This window comes from Artemia sp. Qi Xiang Cuo, chromosome 5, assembly GCF_049724085.1.
Source record: "Artemia sp. Qi Xiang Cuo chromosome 5, ASM4972408v1, whole genome shotgun sequence".
NCBI classification, from domain to species: Eukaryota; Metazoa; Arthropoda; class Branchiopoda; order Anostraca; family Artemiidae; genus Artemia; species Artemia sp. Qi Xiang Cuo.
The window spans coordinates 46,909,988-46,933,016 of NC_142798.1; the positions used below are offsets into that span (position 1 = coordinate 46,909,988).

Below are 23,029 nucleotides of genomic sequence, written 5' to 3' on the forward strand. Positions count from 1 at the left end.
AAATCAATTCTCAACATACACTTTCTGTCTCAAATATTACAGGAAGTTTGATCAGTTGTATTATTAATTTTTCCCTGATTTAACATCAATTTATACCTGATACGGAAACTTGATCTTTTTGGTAATTAATAACTCACATGTATTCCATAATAACCTCTTAGGCTAAAATTCAGTAAAAAAGAAGTCTGAATTTCAGAATCAAATCTTGACAATGATAAATTACACACAATTCAAAAATATAGAGACCACGAAATTTTACTGATCTTGGCTAAAAGAAGTGGTTTGAAATCTATATCTAAACCAATACATTATACTGAAACAGATTCTACGAAAATGGTTAATTGAGTTAAGACCCCTTTGCTTTAAAAAGTAATGAAAACATTTTTTTTCAGTCAATAAATAAAACAAAACAATATGAAAAATAAAAATGATTCGGCTATTTTTACTCCTAGTTTTTATAAGTTTTTGATTTTTCGTCTAAACTATGACGCTGCCTTTTTTCTTTTCACATTTCGAACCAGACATGGCAGTAATTTCCATCAGCAGATGGAATCTCATTCACTGGGGACGTCAACAGGGTGATGGTTCGTTCTAATCACAGTTTATAGAATTAACAGTATGATCATTCCCTACCTCACCCATTATAAAAACCCGGACCGAGGTGCGAGTGCTCCAGAGAACGCTTTTGCAGATATAAACATAAGCGGCATCAGATCTTTTCACGGGTAGACAAGTCAGATTTCTCTTGGACGCGAAACTTGGCTTCAACGGTGGAACACTAATTTTGAAGAAACTAATTTTAAATTAATTTATTCCAATACATGCATGAAAATCGGTAATTAGTAGTGCAATGTTATTATTAGATGTTTTTAGGAATTAAAAATAGGTTTCGAAGTCTCAAGTTGGTTTCAAAGGCATTTTGAGAAAGTTTCTGCCAAAATACGTGTTCCAGGGTAATTGGACCGCTGATGGCAGATCAAATGAGAGGAGCTGTTTGTACGCGCCGGATATATAATATATATATATATATATATATATATATATATATATATATATATATATATATATATATATATATATATATATATATATATATATATATATATATAAAATTAATTCAGATGTTTATAGGAATTACAAGTAGGTTTCGAAGTCTCGAGTTGGTTTTAAAGGCATTTTGAGAAAGTTTCTGCCAAAATACGTGTTCCAGGGTAACTGGACCGCTAATGGTAGATCAAATGAGAGGAGCTGTTTGTACGCGCTGATATATATATATATATATATATATATATATATATATATATATATATATATATATATATATATATATATATATATATATATATATATATATATATATATATATATATATATATATATATATATATATATATATATATATATATATATATATATATATATATATTATATATATATATATATATATATATATATATATATATATATATATATATATATATATATATATACACTACGAAAACTACGAAAAAGAAAGTTTTTTTTAAAGAAAAGTAAAGGCCATATTAAACTTAAGATCAGTAGAAATAAATTTTCTGGAAGTTCCCTAAGAATTTTACGAAAAACACTTCTTAACAGACGTTTGGTATTTTTCTTGGATAGGGCTATTATAGCAACTTTACCACAGCAACCAATAATTAGAACCCAAGTCCTAAAATTGTTCTCAATCAGGAACCCTTATCACTATCTAAATTCACAAAGTGCAAAGATTTTCAAACAGAGGTGTTTATTGTTTAAAGTTCAGGAAAGGTCTGCCCATTTCATACGAAAACATTGATTGAAAACGAAAGTAGTCTTATCTAGAAAATAAATATCGTAGAAAATAAACATCACGACGTGACAAAAAAATGATAAACCAACCAGTGGCAGATCCAGAGGGGGGAGGGGGGGGTTGGGGGGGGCCCCCCGATAGTAGTCTAGAGTAGCGTAATTTACCTAATTAACGCAAGTTTTGCGTTAATTAAACTTGCTCCTAACGTAAGTTTATCGGATCAACCTATTTTGCGCCCCCCCCCTAAAAAAATCCTGGATCCGCCCCTGAAACCATCACACCTATTCCACCATTTATTAGAAGAAGAAAAAATTCCTTACTTTCACAAATTTCATCAACCCCCCGCCTCCTTTTTTATAAAATCCTACATAGGCGGATCAGTTGAGTCCACTGTATGTAAATAATAGATTAAGTAATAATTTGTATATAAATTAAGTCATACCTGTGAGATGGGACACTTGCAAACCACTTGGCTGGCTCACCAAGTTTTTTTCTGCTTTCGCAATTACGAATAATGCACTTTGTAACCATTTCTCATTGATTGACGAAAACCCACTAGCCCGCTAATGCAGAAATAAGTGGGAGGAGCTTTTTGTTCGCACCGAGAATGAAGACCAGAAATGATCTGCGATAAACTTACTGGATAATTCTATAAACTGTGGTTCTAATACTAATATGCACCTCTTTTTAAGATGAAAACTCATTTTAATATTCAGTCAGCAACCCCTGTCCATTTTAACTATTAACATTTGACTATTAACAACAAATTATTGGCAACTATATTGTTACTCATATCTTAAGAGGAGCGGTGGATACAATAGAATTACAACGATGTCCTAAAAATTTCCTTTATGCTAAAGACATGGTCATGATTAATATTTGACCACTTGAACTGAAGCGAAGCCCTTTTTGCAATTAATTTACAATTTGTAACTGTATAAATTACAGATAGTGAAGTGAAAAGTAGAACAAACATGAAAAATAAAAAAGAAAAAATCACTTAAACTGAGCTGCATTCAACATAGCTCAATAAATCTTAAGTTAAATAATGGGAGAAATTTTATGATTTTATCTTACTAAATGGTTATTTATTTTAATTCATTGAGGAATTGTAATGATAAATTTTTACGCAACTTCTATGAGAAAAAAGCAAACCCAATAGTCAAGTAATACTTACAAAATGTTTAGCAGCTTTTTTATAGAAAAATTGAAACTTAATGAAGCAGTAGTGTTCAAAAAATTGCTATAAACACAAAAATTTCATAAACACAGAGAAAGTCCTTACAGAACCATTGGCTTTAAGGATCCCGAACACCCAAAGGCCCCGAGCTGTAATGGTGCATACAAAGTTCTTTCAAAGAGTTCAAGCAAAGAAAAAATTCTTAGGATGGCCATAGATACCATCTTTCCAGACATGATGAAGCTAACCTAGATAGAAATCCAACCAACAATACCTACTTCATGTCACTCTGAAGGATCAAACTTTTTTCCATTTCTTATATATCTAATGCAGTTGAAATCTTTATTCATTTGTGTATAAGGATCAAAGAAATTCGACTGTCAGTATTACACATATGTTGTCTTTAAAATTCTTTGTGGAGTCACCTTTAAAAATTGTGAAACTTTCTGAAAAGGCTTGACTCCATAACAGTTTAATTTGATCCTTTAGTCAACTATTAAGACGAGTGTGTGGGAGGGAAAGGCATAGAAAACTTGGGGCATTTTGGTCGTGTATTTGGGGTACTGGTTGTGAAAGGGGGTAGAAAAACTTCCATCATTTTAATAGCATAATTGTAATTTTTGGGGTGCTGAGGCTTCAGGACATGTGATATTAATATATACATAAACAAACCTTTGAGACCACGTTCAAGAATTTCTTCTGCTTTTGCACCACGTACTGTACAATGGACTGCAATTTTTTCATTTCTTCTGATGCCAAAAGATCTGACAGTGTATCGAGCCTTAGAGAAAACAGGGGTCTGGCCAGTCAACTGTTCTAGCACCTAAACAAAAATACTATTCTTACTTCCTATAAGCCAACTTAGTAAGGTAAATTGCAAGACGGCTAAAAATATTTACAAGATAAGGCACTGAAAATAATAGATATGAATTCCCCTGTTGTCGTTAAAGTCTACTCTAATTCATAACAGTTTCAAGGAGTAATTCAATTTCCTAATATCTGGCCATGTTATAGAATATTCAGCATGTTATAGAATATTAGATGGTAAACATCTAGAGCCAAAATCTCCCCATGATAATAAAAACAACTTGAAGTTTATTTGTTTCCAAAAGTAATTTGAAGTTGTCAATGATATTAAGCATTACAAGCACCTTAAATAAATTAATCTTTCCGGGCAAAAAAAGGAATAGAATTACCTTTGCAGCACGAGTGAGCCTATCACCAGATTCACCAACACAAATATTCAAGCATAGTTTCCTAATTTTGACATCTCTCATGGGGTTCTTGGACTTATCTTTCTTGATGACTTCTTTTACTTCCTTAAAAAATTAAAAAAAATATAAGTATATTCACTGAAACACCAATACCAGGATAAATTACATTATTAAGGCATCCTCAGCTATTAGAAAATTTTTTAACTTATGTTAAAAATTTCCGAATTAGAAATATATATTTTGTTCTAGGGATCTAATTGAAATTATCCCCCCCCCCACACAACATAAACTGGGTTCACAAAATGTACCTGCTACAGTAGTATATATATGTCCTTTTTATCTGCTTTAGCCTCCTAAAGTAGCTGATGTTACTATTTGGCTGCAATTGTCTCAGTTTTAGAGTCTCATCTTGACCTGTATTTAAGAAGTTAATCAGCTTCAAAAATGAAAATTATTTCAAGTCAATTGCAGAAAAAGACCTAAACACCACATGGATATTTGTCACTGCTAGTGAAATGCCAGACAGAAATACTTCTGACCCAGAAATTCACCTTATGTTCACATCCTTTGGCTAGCCAAATTTGAAGTAGGTGAAAATGAATCTAGCACTGAAATTACTTCTAAAAATATATCAGAGCAGGAAAGTATCACTCATGCCATAAAACATGCATTTTTTAAATTAAGCTTCTGTTTTTCAACAGTTGTACTTTTTTTTTTAAATGTCTAGAACCTTAGAGGATATTGCTCTATTATAAAAATGAGCTTCTAAGTTTGTATAATTTATATGATTAAACATATATGTACCCAGAGGACAGGGGAAATAAAAATGTAGGCCAAAATATACACTTTATTGTGTCTTTTAATCTCTTCCTGGCTCCTGAAAAACCTGTCTAAATGCATATCCTATTCATTCCCTGTGTCATACAGATCTGTATTTCTTGCATTATTCAGTTTTAAGGAAGTGCAACATGCCTACCTTTTCTACTAAAGTGTATTTGGAAACAGGACACAACTTGGGCCATTATCTCTAGACTGCAAGAACCATATCTTGTAAGATAAATCAATCATTTATGTTAAATGTGCTATCTTGAAACTAAAAACCAAAAACTTAGAAAGGAGGCTACAGTGGTGCCAGAAGGCAAAAGGGTAAAAGAGAGGGGCTAATTCCCCTCTGCTTACTTCTTTCCCAGCTAAATAGAACTACAACTTTCAATTTGCAACTGAATGGACCATCATAGCTACCATAGTTTGCACTTTGGACCAAAATTAGGGTCCATGCTAGATCCAAAAATTTAACAACCATACCTTCTGTATTATAATGCTGGTGAAAAAATAATAAACATTACTCTCTCAAAAATCTGTTCTTGTATTTGTTATAAGATCCAGGCAAATGTAAAATTCTAGACATAGATATTTTTGCTCCATAGAAAAATGGAGCAAATGCTGCAAGAAGGTGTCTGTCAGCTCTTATCTATACTCCTTCAATATTTTTAGGACTTGGACAATTGCACAGAAGATATGTCTTAACCTTGGAAAAAAAAAATTCTTTAATTTTGGTTTGATTCTGCTTTTCTTTGACTCCAGGTTTGATAACACAAGCCGTGATTTGAGCAGGATTTAAAGCAGGGGCTGACAACCTCCTTGGCTATGGATCAAAATCCAAATGCACATAATGAAGGGTCTTTGGGTCAGTGACAAAACCACTGCAATGCAGTACTCTAGTTGATGTATTTTCATCCATTGCAATGCTAATTACATCAATAGATAACAAATTATTTTTTATGTATAAGTAAAAATGGTTGAAAATGGTTGCTCTGCTTTGGAACTCCCTAAACAATCAAACCATCAAATTTCAAACCTCAAGGAGCCATTCAAGCAAGATGTGAACAAGGACTGGGTGCAGAAGGAGTGGTATCTACACTGGGATACTCCAGACTCCCAAACCAAACTTTTAAGTCAGCACTTGCCAGGCATCTCACAAAGAGCAATCCTCCCATGCCCGCATAATGGAATTTAAGGTGATTTAAGGTAAGCTAATCAATATTTTGGTCATATCTTTAAGACACTGCTGGACTGGTATAGTTAACAACTGCATTTCTTTGATTCCCTCAATCTGTTGTTTTTTTTTATTTATGAAGTCATGAAATAAGCATTCAGAACATTTCTCGAAAGCCTGCAAATGCTTTTCTGCTAGTGGAAATACTAAGAGCCCAAACAAAGATGACAGATGTGACATGACCAGAACTGGTAACTATCCTTGAAGGATGTTTTTTTTTTAAATTAAATACAAATTTGTCAATTTATTCAGATTTATCTTCATTCATCATTTTCTTCACATCTTTATATTTTAGAGAAACATATCACTCAATGTTACATGTTCTGGTGGTAATTAAATCTGTACATTTCACTTACACTTCTCTGTCCAAAATAATTGAAATAACCACTTTTTACTTATTGTTTGTTGACAGTTTGTCTATTGGAAAGAGTGATTACAAGTGTGTTTTTAATGCAAGTGCAAGTTTCAAAGGGAATTTACTGATAGCTGGCAACTTTAACTTCCCCACCCTTCACTGGAGAGAAGGCTTCCCATTTGACTTTTTTCAGCTGGATAGAAGCTCATCTAGCCCTTTCTCTGAGTACCTTCATAATCTGATCCTGCCTCAGATAGTTGAAAAACTAACCAGGCATCATATTTCCCAGAGACCAACCCTCCTTGATTTGGTATTCCTTGGGAATAAAGAACAGCTACAAAGCATATGTTACCATCCCCCTTTAGGCAAAAGTGACCACCTTGTCAACAAAGTCAATTTAGCCTTCCACAAAAAAACAAATGATTATATCAAGAAGACTTACACTGACTATGCAGTAACCAGAGGAGAGTTGAGTGGCATGGACTGGGGGTCTTTGCTTCAAGGGGAGGTAGATCAACAATGGTTCAGTTCCCAAGAGGAGCTCACAACAAAAAAGCACACATCTACCAAACTCATGCCGAAGTCTAAGACACTCCCACACATGACCCCTCAGATACATAGAGAACAAAACCAAAAAAGCCAATATTGGAATATGTACCGCAAAATGGGGAAAGATGATCACTATGAGAAGTTTGCAAAGGCTTGAAATAAACTACAAAAACTCACTCAACAACTGTATTCAAACTTCAAGCCCAAGCTTGTGGATGATAGCAAGCAAAACCCCAAAAGGTTCTGGAACCACATATCCAGCAAAGTTCATAGTAGACATTCAATAAAGAGGCTGAAGAAATCTGATGGCATGGAAGTTACTGACCTGCAATAAATTGCTCAGTTACTCAACAAGCAATTTGCATCAGTGTTTACCAATGAGCCTGATGGTCCTTTCCCCAACAGCCCAGCATATAATGTACCACATTTTATGCCACCTATCATGATTTCTCTGAGGTCTGTCATGAAATAACTTGAAGTGCTAGATGTTAACAAGTCATCAGGGCTGAATAACATCCACCTAATGCTCCTAAAAGCACAAGCTAATGAGATCTCAACTACACTGTCATATATTTCAGAAATCCCTTGACTCAAAGACTGTACCTTTGGATTTGAAGAACTCTCACATTACACCAATATTCAAAAAAGGTGACAAGACAAATGCTGAGAATCATCACCTGATCAGTTTTACCTCAGCTGTAGCAAAAATCCTAGAATGCATTATGAATGCCAAAATTCTGACACATCTTCTGTCCAACAATATACTGTCACCAGACCAGCATGACTTCCTTCTCGGAAAGTCAGTGGAGACCAACTTACTTGAAACTTACAATATCATTACTGACCTTTTGGAGAGGGGAGGACCTGTTGACCTTATTTTGCTTGACCTTGCCAAAACGTTTGACAAGGTGCCCCACAGATGCCTTAGGGCCAAATTATTGGCAGTTGCCATCCACACTGACATAGTAGAATGGGTAATGAATTTCCTGACAGACTGAGAGCAGCAGGTCTGACTTTTCACCAATAATGGTGATAAGGTATTCTTCAAACCATGTGATTTTGTCACTGGAGTCCCTCAGGGTGCCGTCCTATATCCCACCCTCTTCCTTATTTACACAAATGATATGACAAAGGAAGCCACAAATAACATCACACTTTACACTGATGACTCCAAACTTTTTGGACCAGCCATTCAACAGAGCCTGCAATCAGACCTCCATAGAATTCAGAACTGGACCAGTGAACAGCTGCTCAAATTCAACATCAATAAATGCAGTGTCCTCCATTTTGGCAATAGCAATCCTCACAACCAGTATACCATGCATGACCAGAACTTGCAGTCTGATATTCAGCTACAAACCAGACATGAAGAACAAGACTTGGGAGTACTTGTTGATGAGCAACTGAAGTTCCACAGGCATTGGCAACAAAAAGTGTCAAAAGCTAACTCAAGTCTAGGCCTGCTGAAACACATTATCACCACCTGCTCCTGTACTGTCTTTCTGAGACTTCACAAGGCTATTGTTAGGCTGTTCTTGGACTTTGGAACATTTCTGCCCCACCTATAATCATGACACCATAATAACTGAAGGAGTTCAAAGACATGCCACCAAATGCATCACTGGTCTGCAAAATATGGTGTATGATAAGAGACTGGAGCACCTAAAACTACCAATGTGGGCCTTCAGACATTAAAGATGTGATATGATGCTGACATACAAATAAAATAGTCAACTAAACAACACCCTCCTCACAAAACTTACAGGTCAACACAACACTAGAGGATATTGCAGAAGCTAGCAAAGCAAAGAGTGAAAACCAGAGTGAGCCTAACTTTTTTACAAAGCATATTTCCAACAACTGGAACAACCTCCAAGACAGAATGATGACTGCACCCACTAGTGCCTCCTTCAAGTCTAGACTTGACAAAGAATGGAACAGCAAGCCATAAAAATATAAGTGGGACAGTCCTTCCCTCTCAGTTGCCAACTAATGCAACATCACTAGGCCCATATCAGAGGGACATTCCAAATAACCATCATTGACACAGAGCAGAACAGATCCAGCATGGACCTTATTATGCTCCAAAGTGCAAATTAAGGTGATTAAGGTAAAGGTAATAGTGGGATATTTCTAAATTACAATAGCTATTTCTTTTAGTTAGTTACATAATATTTATGTTACATACATAATCTGAAAGTTTGATACATCACAATATAAATATATTAATATATTTGTACTGTGATGTACATACACATATCATCTTTTGATTCAGTTCAAATTTCCTCTTAATATTGTAAATGGACTAGTGTTGCCCATTTACAAACTTAAAAATCTTCACTTTATTTGGTCAGTGAGGGGTGAAACCAGATCCTTGCAATTTGTTTGGAATAGCCCTAAGACATAGTTTGGAATGACCCCAGATACACAAAAGAAAAATGAACAGCAATTGTAGTCAAGCTGGTTAGCCAATGAACATGAGAATCATTCCACAGAGAATACAAATAGAAGCCTATACAGGAGCAAGAATACACAATTATAGCTGTTTCAATTAACTGAAATATATGTTACCATATGTTCTACCTTCTAGCAAGAGGTAAAAAACTTCAAAGGTTATAGTAAATCAGGCTTTTCAATATGATTTGAAACTTATGGTAAAATTCTAGACAAGCTACTTTATGTTACCTTGGAAAATAGTTAGGCTGGGAAAACAAAACTTTCAGGGATGGATCTACAATCTAAAGTATGTCCCAGGAAGGTATTTTAAGTACCTACATCCACTACTCCCTCTAGAGGGCACTGACCTTTGATGACCTCTAAAAATCTTTGTTTTATAAAAGCAAAACCTTGCAAAAATAGATCTTCTGCTTAAATGAAGTAAAAAAAGTATTATCAGCTTCAAAACTTTGCCTAATTGCAATTTATGAGGTTTTCAAGATCTGCAAATACATTTCCAAAGTTTAGGAAAAACCATTGGTATGACTCAAAATTATACTCAAATAACATTTTCAGAACTAAAACCAGAGAAAAAGAAACTGAAAAGTTTCTTATACTTCCAATTTCACAACATTTGCTCAGGTCGAATTTCTGTCTTCATATTTATGGGTATTTTTCTGTATAATCTATCAGTTCTAAATTAGATTTTCTTCTTTTAAAACCTTTGAAAGTAGAGTGAATGGTGGATATGAATAAACTCTATGTATGCAAATAGAACAGAAATGGAGTCATTAAAAAATAAGAAGGTAGCTATACACTAAATATAATTTTACAAATGAAAAAAGAAGTCATTCAAAAAGAAAATAGGACTTAGTGCTTTTTATAACATAATTTTTAATATAATTAGATAGATTAAATTGATTGTAGTTTGATGATTGAAGTTGGTTGGGAGTGGGGGGGGTATCTTCCCTGGGAATTGTCTAATGATTATTATGTTATCTTCTAACGTCCAATCGAAATTCCAATGATTCTCCGAATTCCCTCAGTTGTAACTGAAATGTTTAGTAAACGTATTAAGCTTCCTGTTCTCTACTTTTTTGGATTAATGTGCTAACATATCAGATGGTTTGTGGTAACAAACTGTAAAAATGGAGCAACACAGCTCAATAGTAACAAAAACTCTAGAAACAGAATTTTGATATCAATTGATATATCATTGGCTTATTATTGATTCCAAATATATAAGATTCATTAAGCTTAGTTTTACCCATAAAAGGCTAAGAAACTGCAAAAATTTGCCTGAAGAGTGAGCAAACATCCACTAAAAGTCAAAGTATTTCAATTAAAATCAAACCATTAGATTTGGCATATCACAGAACCCTACTGTAGAGGTTTGAAGCCCCTATCTACATAAGTGTTCAACTTTTCACAGATGCATGTTAACTTATTTTCTTTCCCAGGGGCAATTGTATCAAACCAACAATCCTAGAACATTGAAAGAGGGCTCATTTGAACAGAAATTAAAATTGCTGGTGTCTGTTTTATTTGACCAAAAAGATTATGACAGATACTAGCCCCCCTCTCATATCCCTTTCCCCCCAAATATTGTTCAATCAAAAGTTTGAGATAGCCATTTTGTCTAGTATAGTTAAAAGGTTCCAAAACTATACAATTTAGATTTAACATGACCCATGCAGCCCCTGACAATAGGTCTTGGGATGAAAGTATGCTAAGGATAATGTACACTGTATGAAAAACAAATTTCATAGCCACTAAGAAAAATAACAGGTGGAAGAATGCATTAGACTTGTATAACTTGGGCTATATATTTGCACATTAAGGGGGCAGAGGTAAGGTTAGGTTACTTTACCCCCAAACCCCCCTAATGTGTAAATATATAGTCCAAATTATATTATTATATAAACTAAAATAATTTTTTTTTTTATCATATTTCATTAGGATTAAGATACCTTTACTTCTTGGGTGTGTTCTGTATGATTAACAAGTACCTCTTTTTTTATTAAAGAAGCAATAAGACTAATGCTTATTGAAATTTTCAAAGGGTGGGACAAATTTTTTCCATCAAAATATAAAATGGGTATAGTATGGCCCCTTCTCCCCTATGGATTGAAACTTGTGGTGCATCTGAAAATAAATATTTTGGGCTATATATTTGCACATAAAGGGGAGTTATGGGGTAAAGTATAGTGGAACTGTAGTCAAAATGTGCTAACTACATTTATTCTGCATATTGTAAAGTAAGAATTATTTCCTTAATATTTTTCCTTCTCAACATCCCCAATTCTTGGCTTATACCAAAAAGGAACTTACTTCCTCCCCTTCCCCTGTAATGTACAAACATATGACTTGAGCTTTATATATGCATTGAATTTTCCATTATTTTGACTATCTGTTATGTCAATTTAAACAAAAAAAGGGTAAAATTCTACTTTAGCTACTTTTGGTTATTACCTTAAATTGCAATTGCTAGTGATATGGATGAGTCCAATGTATAACAGTTAGTGATTATAGGAAAGGGTTTGGATTAGGAAAATGAAACTTTCAGAGATGGTTCTACAGGCTTCTCCTTGGAAGGTATTTTTAAGTACCTACTTCCACTCTTTCTCTCTCTAGAGGGTCCCAACATTTGCCTACATGAAAGGTCTATACTTATTGAAATTTTGACAAAGCAACATTTTACCTTAATTTTCAGTTATCAGTTTCTTTTTCTCTGGCTTTAGTTCTGAAAATGCAATTCCTGTTATTTGAGTAGAATTTTAAGCCATATCAATTTTTTTTCAAAACTTAGGAAATGTATTTGCCTATCTTTAAAACCTTATAAATTGGGATTGAAAACAATTTTGTTGTACTTCATTTAAGCAGAAGTTCTATTTTGCAAGGTTTCACTTTTATAAAACAGAGATTTTAAAGGTCAAGACCCTCTAGAGTGAGAAGGAGTGGAGGTAGGTACATCAAAATACCTTTCCAGGACATACTTAAGGGTAAAAAAGCCAGTATCCAATTGAGCAAAATTATTTAAACCAAAACCCTTAAATTTTATTACCAAAGAGAAACTGGAAAAAATTGTACGTATCAGAGAAAAGCCAAAAAGATAAATTCTACTTTAGCTACTTTTGGCTATCTTGGAAAGGGGTTAGGTTAGGAAAATGAAACTTTCAGGGATTGGTCTACAGGGTAGGGTAAAGGACTTCTTTTTAGGAAAGACCACTTTTCTTTGGCATTCTGGAAAACAGCAATGGATTTTTGGACCATCCCTATTTTACTATAGCATGATGCAATGTGAGGGTAGTAACAAGAACTCCACCTTCTTGGACAAATTTTCACCAATAATTTGTCAGCATCAATTAAATATGTGGTATCTGTTATGACAAATAATTTAAAAGAAAAAATATGTTTAATATTTGTGATTTAAAGAATAAATATCAAACAATAAAAGTTATATTTTTAGAATCAGAAGGAAGTCAGCTTTCTGTTAATATGTGAATAAACTGAAACAATAAAAGGATATATACATCAAAATAGAATAATTGGTATTTCCAAAAAAAAGGTCCTTGTAGGTAAGTCAATAAACTAATAATTCCAAGTGCTTGATCTTAAACAATTTTGATAATAACCATATTGATGCATAGCTCAGATTTTTAGCTTTTCTCTGATATGTACAATTTTTCCCAATTTCTCTTTGGTTACAAGATGTAAGGATTTTAGGTTTACATAATTTTTCCCAATTGGATACTGGTTTCTTACCCTAAAGTATGTCTTGGGAAGGTATTTTGAACTATCTACCTCCAGCCCCTAGAGGGTCCTGACCTTTGATAACCATTAAAAATCTGTGTTATAAAAGTGAAACCTTGCAAAATAGATCTTCTGCTTAAATGAAATACAACAAATTTGTTTTCAGCTTCACAACTTTGCTCAATCCTAATTTATAAGGTTTTAAAGATATGAAAAACATTTCCTAAATTTTGAAAAAAAAAACAACATTGATTTGGCTTAAAATTCTACTCAAATAATATGAGTTGCATTTTCAGGACTAAAGCCAGAGAAAAAGAAACTGATAACTGAAAATTAAGGTAAAATGTTGTTTTTTCAAAATTTCAATAGGTACCTTTCACATAGGCAAATGTCAAGACCCTTTAGAGAGAGAGTGGGGGGGGGGGGTAGGTACTTTAAAATACCTTCCCAGGTCATACTTTAGCCTGTAGAACTATCTCTGAAAGTTTCATTTTCCTAACCTAACCCCTTTCCAAGATAGTCAAAAGTAGCTAAAGTAGAATTTTATCCTCTTTTCTTTAAATTGACATAACAGATAGTCAAAATAATGGAAAATTCAATGCATACATACAGCTCAAGTCATATGTTTGCACATTAGAGGGAAAGGGGAGGAGGTAAAGTCCATTTTGGTATATGCCAAGAATTGGGTATGTTCAGAAGGAAAAATATTAAGGAAACAATTCTTACTTTACAATATGCAGAATGAATGTAGTTAGCACATTTTGACTACAGTTCAACTATACTTTACCCTTAACCCCCTTTTATGTGCAAATATATAGCCCAAAATATGTATTTTCTATGCACCACAAGTTTCAATCCATAGGGGAGAAGGGCCTTTACTATACCCTTTTTATATTTTCATGGAATAAATTTGTCCCACCCTTCACAAATTTCAATAAGAGGGTTATTATGGAAGCTTGGCTATCCTCCCAGAGTATGTTTTTGGACCTTGATTCATTACTGAAAGTTTCATTATTCTAACCTAACCCCTTTCCAAGATAGCAAAAAGTAGCTAAACTAGAATTTTACCCAATTCGGTAAAATTCTACTTTAGCTACTTTTGGTTATTACCTTAAATTGCAATTGCTAGTGATATGGATGAGTCCAGTGTATAACAGTTAGTGATAATAGGAAAGGGTTTGGATTAGGAAAATGAAACTTTCAGAGATGGTTCTACAGGCTTCTCCTTGGAAGGTATTTTTAAGTACCTACTTCCACTCTTTCTCTCTCTAGAGGGTCCCAACATTTGCCTACATGAAAGGTCTATACTTATTGAAAATTTGACAAAACAACATGTTATCTTTATTTTCAGGTATTTCTCTGTTTTTCCCTGGCTTTAGTTCTGAAAATACAATTCCTGCTGTTTTAGTAGAATTTTAAGCCATATTGTTGACTTTTTTTTTCAAAAGTTAGGAAATGTATTTGCATGTCTTTAAAACCTTATAAATTGGAATTGAAAACAATTTTGTTGTACTTCATTTAAGCAGAAGTTCTATTTTGCAAGGTTTCACTTTTATAAAACAGAGATTTTAAAGGTCAAGACCCTCTAGAGTGAGAAGGAGTGGAGGTAGGTACATCAAAATACCTTTCCAGGACATACTTAAGGGTAAAAAACCAGTATCCAATTGAGCAAAATTATTTAAACCAAAACCCTTAAATTTTATTACCAAAGAGAAATTGGAAAAAATTGTACATATCAGAGAAAAGCCAAAAAGATAAATTCTACTTTAGCTACTTTTGGCTATCTTGGAAAGGGGTTAGGTTAGGAAAATGAAACTTTCAGGGATTGGTCTACAGGGTAGGGTAAAGGACTTCTTTTTAGGAAAGACCACTTTTCTTTGGCATTCTGGAAAACAGCAATGGATTTTTGGACCATCCCTATTTTACTATAGCATGATGCAATGTGAGGGTAGTAACAAGAACTCCACCTTCTTGGACAAATTTTCACCAATAATTTGTCAGCATCAATTAAAAATGTGGTATCTGTTATGACAAATAATTTAAAAGAAAAAATATGTTCAATATTTGTGATTTAAAGAATAAATATCAAACAATAAAAGTTATATTTTTAGAATCAGAAGAAAGTCAGCTTTCTGTTAATATGTGAATAAACTGAAACAATAAAAGGATATATACATCAAAATAGAATAATTGGTATTTCCAAAAAAAAGGTCCTTGTAGGTAAGTCAATAAACTAATAATTCCAAGTGCTTGATCTTAAACAATTTTGATAATAACCATATTGATGCATAGCTCAGATTTTTAGCTTTTCTCTGATATGTACAATTTTTCCCAATTTCTCTTTGGTTACAAGATGTAAGGATTTTAGGTTTACATAATTTTGCCCAATTGGATACTGGTTTCTTACCCTAAAGTATGTCTTGGGAAGGTATTTTGAACTATCTACCTCCAGCCCCTAGAGGGTCCTGACCTTTGATAACCATTAAAAATCTGTGTTATAAAAGTGAAACCTTGCAAAATAGATCTTCTGCTTAACTAATGTACAATAAAATTTTTTTTAGTTTCACAACTTTGCTCAATCCCAATTTATAAGGTTTTAAATATATGAAAATACATTTCCTAAATTTTGAAAAAAAAACAACATTGATTTGGCTTAAAATTCTACTCAAATAATAGGAGTTGCATTTTCAGGACTAAAGCCAGAGAAAAAGAAACTGATAACAGAAAATTAAGGTAAAATGTTGTTTTTTCAAAATTTCAATAGGTACCTTTCACATAGGCAAATGTCAAGACCCTTTAGAGAGAGTGGGGGGGGGTAGGTACTTTAAAATACCTTCCCAGGTCATACTTTAGCCTGTAGAACTATCTCTGAAAGTTTCATTTTCCTAACCTAACCCCTTTCCAAGATAGTCAAAAGTAGCTAAAGTAGAATTTTATCCTCTTTTCTTTAAATTGACATAACAGATAGTCAAAATAATGGAAAATTCAATGCATACATACAGCTCAAGTCATATGTTTGCATATTAGAGGGAAAGGGGAGGAGGTAAAGTCCATTTTGGTATATGCCAAGAATTGGGGATGTTGAGAAGGAAAAATATTAAGGAAACAATTCTTACTTTACAATATGCAGAATGAATGTAGTTAGCACATTTTGACTACAGTTCAACTATACTTTACCCTTAACCCCCTTTTATGAGCAAATATATAGCCCAAAATATGTATTTTCTATGCACCACAAGTTTCAATCCATAGGGGAGAAGGGCCTATACTATACCCTTTATATATTTTCATGGAATAAATTTGTCCCACCCTTCACAAATTTCAATAAGAGGGTTATTATGGAAGCTTGGCTATCCTCCCAGAGTATGTTTTTGGACCTGGATTCATTACTGAAAGTTTCATTATTCTAACCTAACCCCTTTCCAAGATAGCAAAAAGTAGCTAAACTAGAATTTTACCCAATTCATTTTGCAACAGAAACACATGTCATATTTGGATTCAGGATGAAATTCTGATTCTAGAGGTGTGTTTATTATCTTAAACTATACCTAGGAGCAATCTAAGGATTACTCCTTGTAGAGCTCTGGAATGATGTACTAGTTGTACGCAGGTTCACTTGTGACCAGGTGCTGTTCTATCTTTGATAGAACCCAATTGAGTTTACTGTAATTTTTTTGTTATTCATATTATTGACTTACAAATAAAGTAAACATACCACTTGATGCCTTTTCTTATGCTCTTTCCAATTATAATAATCTTTTTTGTCAGAAATGAATTTACCCCCTGCCCCTATGTATACCAATTCAGGGTATATATTTGCACATTAGGGGGGTGGGAGGGAAAGTTTAAACTTACCTTAAAAAGGCAGCAAGTGGTATGTTTACTTTATTTGTAAGTCAATAATATGAATAATGAAAGATTTACTAAGTTTACACTCTCTGGAGGACCACTCAGCATCTAGCCTTCATTTAAAAATAAACAGTTCAGCAGAAACTGTTTCATTAGATAGTTTGTTCCAATTATTGACAATAGCCTATGTGTTGAGAAGGATTGAGTACAGACTCTAGAAATTGTAGACTGCTTGACAAGTTTCTGGTGATGACCTCTAGTTTTAGAATTGGTACCAACAGTAGGGAATAATACTGGGAGAATATTAGCCCTCAATAACTTGAAGGCTAAAATAACATCCCCTCTATTTCTCCTGTAAACAAGTGTAAGGAGACTCAGCTTTGATAGTCTTACAGGGTAGGAAAGCTCTTGCATGCCAGATATCACTTTAGTAGCATGTCTCTGTATAGGCTTTTTTAAAAAAGCCTATAAAAAGTTCAAGAACTTTTGTCTTTTTTAAAATATGGAGAGGCAAGTTATATTCCAACCTCAAGCTTAGAATGCACAAGTCCATTATAAAGAAGAATGAAGACTTTAGGGGAATGAGAGGAAATAGTACACTTAATCAGTCCCAATTTGCACCTTGGGGGGGGACAGGGTAAATTTTATTTGATGTAAATGAGAGGTATCAGCCTAAACTTTATCCCCCCCCCCCTAATGTGCAAGTATATAGGCCTACCCAGAATTGGTATATATAGGGATGGGGGTAAAATTCATTTCCAACAAAAAAGATTATTATGCTTGGAAAGACCTTAAAAAGGGGCACCAAGTGGTGTGTTTACTTTATTTGTAAGTCAGTAATATGAACTGCAAAAGTCAAACTAGCCCTAGCAGCAGAACTCTAAGCACAAGTGCTGAATTTTAATTCATTGTCAATAGTGACATCAAGATCTTGCTTATTATTTACAGAGGAGTTTATTTCTTAGCTATCTTAATACTATGTCAATTAAGATATATACTGAAGAGTGACTTATGAAGAATTCAGTGTATGTGTACAGCTCAAGATAGGCTATAGATTTGCACATTAGGGAGGGGGCAAAATTCAATTTCCAGTCCAAACCAAGGTTATATTTTGATTCAGTAGCCTATGAAATGCTGATTCTACAGAAATATCTAGTTCTTAGCTCTCTCGTTAGTGACTGAATCAGAAAATTTAATGCAATGCCCTTTTGATAGCCTAATAAAGTATTTATTTCTCAGAACTAATCAATGTAGGATCACAGAGTATAATGTTTAAGCAAATTTGGTTAAAACCAACCTTGGGCTGACATAATGCCTAATAAGCGAGGTAATCGTTGTTGACATTTATATCCAACATCTACACAACAAAATATGCGATGGAACAAGATACTCACAGTCATTATAATTTTTATATTCCAGGAATTTTGTTATTGTGAAGAAAACGGATTATGGTTCATGTACTGTAAAAAATGAAATCTCTAAACGAGAAAATTTATCGTTAAAATGCCAATTAAAAAACGGCAGAAGTCCTGTTTTCATTTGACATTTTAAGAACATAACGGAAAGTGAATCGGCCAGTAAAGCTGCTAGAGAACTGTTTTCCAACCAAATTACAGGAAAACAGGACAGCAACACTTTAAGAAATTAACAAATAAATTTCTTGTGAATTATTGTCTCGATTAATCAGTAACTGTACTGAACCACTCGTGCTCAAAATCCTCCTCAGAGCCATACTGTGTGTTTCTTTTGTGGATGGTGAAGTTTTCCCCACAGTAGAGTGCAGACGGTCTGGTATCATATTAATATCCTTTCCTTTTAGCTTAAAGCTTATTCAAAAGGCAATGCAAAGAACTCCCCCTAAAAAAAGGACCCTCCGGATCCCACCCCAAATACTAATGAAATTGATCCATTTTTGCCCCATCTTGGCTGGTCAAGCTCCCCATCACAAAGCTCGCATGAAAGCTCAAATCCTGAGAATAGGACAATGATCAGTGTTGGAGCAAATGTCACTATAGATGATATTGGCTTTCAAGAGGTCCTTTCTAGGAGCTCCAAAAAAGGAAAAAAATATCCCCAATCAAAAGTATTTCCCCTCCCCCAGTCCAAGTTTCGCCTTCTCAAAAACTTAGACATCTAACTGAAACTTACTCCAAATACCCCTTGTGAAATAAGAAGGATTACTAAAAAAATGTTTAGAATTTTCAAAATGTTAAAATCAATGTTTCCTCTCAACATTCACCGTGGCAGATTGTGTTAATAGCTGTCCGAATCGAAAATTAATAGACTTAGTACTTGATCCAAAATATTTTTTGAATACCCCAATTAATTCATCTAAATGGAACCCAAAACAATCCCCAACAAAAATAGTAGCATGCAATATTCCCCTAGAAATGCCAATTCAGGAGTTAAAAGAACGGTTCTCAGATAGGGCTGGCAACACAATCCCAGTTGAAGATGTTACCCAACTTGGTAAACCTAACTCTAATGGCCTAAAAACAAGTAGATCTTTCTTATTTACACTGAAAGAAAAAATTAATATCCCAGAAAAGTTATTCCTATTTGGGCAAATCAAACCGCACAAGGAATACAAACCAAAGCCTAACCAGTGTCAAGAAGTGTCTCAAACTGGGACACACAACAAATAAATGCATTGAAACTCTCCTAGCGTGTAGTAATTGTAAAGCATCCCATCCTAAAGAGTTGACAACTTGCAACAACACTCAGCCCACATGTATCAATTGTAAAGGCCCACATGAATCTACCAATAAATCACTATGCCCTGCATATAAGAAACGAGCACTAACACTACAAAAAGCAACAGAGAAGGCCCTTCCATACCCCTTTGCAGCTATGGAAGCAAATGCTGCCCAAACATACCAAATAAAGCCCCTAATGAAACCAACCAAAACCCCCAAGTCAAACACCGCCAATGCGTCAAATACCCTTTATAAAACACCATCCTTTAAGCCCCCTAGCTCACATCTCTATCAGAAGGAATCACTAAGTCAACAAGCCTCCTTGTCCATTGAGATGAGGTCTTCCTGGCCCCCCGTCCCAAGAAGAAACAAACCAGAAACACTACCAGGAATTAATCCCTTAACTGACAAACAGGAAGCAGAACCAAACATACAATCCCCAAATATATGCTTATTCATTCTGAACTGCAATGCAGTTCAGGCCATAAATATACAACAACAATAGAAAGCAAAAATCATTGCAGAACTGGCAAAAATCTACATCCCTGAGGATATGCTCATTCAAGCAAAAAAGATCTTGCTCTACTGTTAACAAAGCTGAACATTGATACACAGTCATGAAAATTAAATCCACAACACAACAAATATCAATACTCCAGTGGAACGTAAGATCACTTACAGAAAATAAGCTAAATGAAATAATATCTTTTATGAATAATAATTTCATTGAAAATGCTTGCCTCCACGAAACTCATTTGAACAAAAATAAATAGATTTAGGCTCTGGGGTATACTATCCTGAGAAAGGATAGATGATCAAAGAAAAAAGGAAGTGGAGTAGCCTTAATAATTAATAATAACCTAAAATTCTGTGGCATCAACTTTCCAGATTTTGTAAATGATGTTGATGCAATTGGTATCAGTGTTTGGCTGAATAATACAAAAACTTACATAATAAGCTTTTACAACCCTAATGGCCAAACTACAGATGCCATGGATTTCTTCAGTTATATAAATATTCATAATATGTTGAAAAATATAATTATTTGTGGAGACTTTAATGCCCAAAGCTTTTGGTGAGGGAATAACCAGCAAATAAAGCTGGTAAGTTCATTGAGCGTATGAGTTCAAATAATATTGATTTAGCTGTTGCTACCCCTCCAAACCTGAATACATATTTCAACCCCAAAAGTGGCAGTTTCTCTACAATTGACATACAAATTGTGTCATTAAATATTTTGAATAAAATTTGTATAAATAAAATTGACAGTCTATGTACTGACCACTTTGCCATAGTTTGCTCTCTAAATGAACCTGCTGAAACTCTATCACATACCTCCAAATATATAAACACTAAAGCAAATTGGCGTACGTTGCAAAATAAGCTAAATGATGAAATTACAAGTTTCACCCAAAATTCATGCATTTCAAACGCAACAGTTGACACACAAGCTGAAATCTTGGCATCTTTACTAATAAATACAGCTAATCATGCTATCCCCATGACAACACCCAGGAAAATATTCCCTAAACACATTCCCAAAGCATGATGGACAAATGAGTGCCAAAATAAATGGAGAGCAAAAAAGGCAGGTAGGAGAACATTCCTAAAAAAAAAACATTACCTACTACATATTTAAAAAAAATTACAAGCAGAATCTAATCTAAAAGGGACTATAATAAATGCAAAATATAACTACTGGAATAATTTTGCAAATAATCTCTCCAGAGAAACACATGAGCCAATTATACATAAAGTTATGAGCTTATACATAATAATACCCATTATGACAATGATAATGAAAAAGCTAAGCTATTTGCCACTCTTTTTGTTAATAAGCTAACATCAAACAATTGCAGCAAAACATCCCCAATTCCTATGAACCCTAGTTACCAACTTCGCCCAGGATCCGAGTATATAACCAGTCCATTTTCAAGTTCGTCCCTCCTACCAATCCAAAAGAAAAACAAACCCAAAAATAGCCCTGAGTCTTATAGGCCAATAATGATTACTCCTGTGATGTGTAAAATAATGTAGAAAATGATACATTATCGACTCCTCTGGTTTGTTGAAAAAAATAATATGATCCGTCACTCTCAAACTGGTTTCAGGAAACACCACTCCTCAACAGATGCTTTCATATTGTTAACAAATGCAATAAATGAATCATTCTCAAAAGATAATGTCCTAGTTGCAGCTTTCCTAGATTTTGAAGGGGCATATGACAATGTGAACCACCAAATCCTCTTAAATAAACTTCAAACCTTGGACTACCCCCCCAAGCTAGTATCTTTTATAAAATCGTTCATAGAACTGCGAAGTTTCATTGTTTGTGTAGGTTTAGCCTCATCACCTCAAAAGACAATAAACAAAGGCCTTCCTCAGGGAGCAGTCCTCAGCTGCCTCCTCTTTGCCCTATATCTCTGGAACATGAACCTCCCCCACACGAATATACAATATGCTGATGAGTTGGTACTATGATCATCCGGAAACACCTTTGAGATTGCATAGTCTAAACTGCAAAAGTCACTATTCCAATTAAAAATTTTCTCAATATTCAGATTTACCCATTGCACCTACAAAGTCAAAAATAACCCAATTTCACCGAAAGTGAAACCATTTTAATACAAGACTAACTCTAAATGGAACAACTATTCCAGAAAATAATCATATTAACTACCTAGGTCTCATGCTTGATCAAAAACTTAATTTCCACCTCCATAGTTCAGACACAATAAAAAAAAATGCTATAGAAAAACCAATATACTAAAAAGACTTCTTTCTACTCCCTGGGGATGTAAGGAGAAAAGCTTACTCTACTTTTATAAATCACATATAAGACCTCATATTGACTATGGGCTAATTATCTATGGTGCATGTGCAAAGACCCAGATGCAAAAAATTGAAACAATACAAAATGATATAATACGTCTCATATTTGGTCTTAGGAAACCCACAAGCACCAGGTTTCTGCTTATGGAGAGTGGATTAACAATAATAGGGGAGAGACGTAGCTTTCTCTTGATAAAACATCTAACAAAAATTGAATCAAATAGCTCACACACCCTACATAATCGGTTAAGAAATCCAGCCATGTATAGAGGCATTGCAGATGAGTATATCAATATTCG

General features: G+C 34.1%; 2 protein-coding genes across 2 annotated transcripts in view; one reads left to right on the forward strand and one right to left on the reverse strand.

Annotated features, from left to right (window-relative positions):
- The window catches only part of RpL11 (ribosomal protein L11), a 32,179-nt gene extending 13,476 nt beyond the window's left edge, over nt 1-18,703 (reverse strand). Inside the window, exons 1-3 of the mRNA XM_089089652.1 lie at nt 18,597-18,703; nt 4,187-4,309; nt 3,663-3,813 (exon numbers count right to left, since the gene is read on the reverse strand). Coding sequence (XP_088945778.1) covers nt 3,663-3,813; nt 4,187-4,309; nt 18,597-18,602 — 280 coding nt within the window. The 5' untranslated portion in view covers nt 18,603-18,703. The remainder of the gene's footprint in view (nt 1-3,662; nt 3,814-4,186; nt 4,310-18,596) is intronic.
- The window catches only part of Git (ARF GTPase-activating protein GIT1), a 497,129-nt gene that overhangs the window by 463,054 nt on the left and 11,046 nt on the right, over nt 1-23,029 (forward strand). The window lies entirely within an intron of this gene.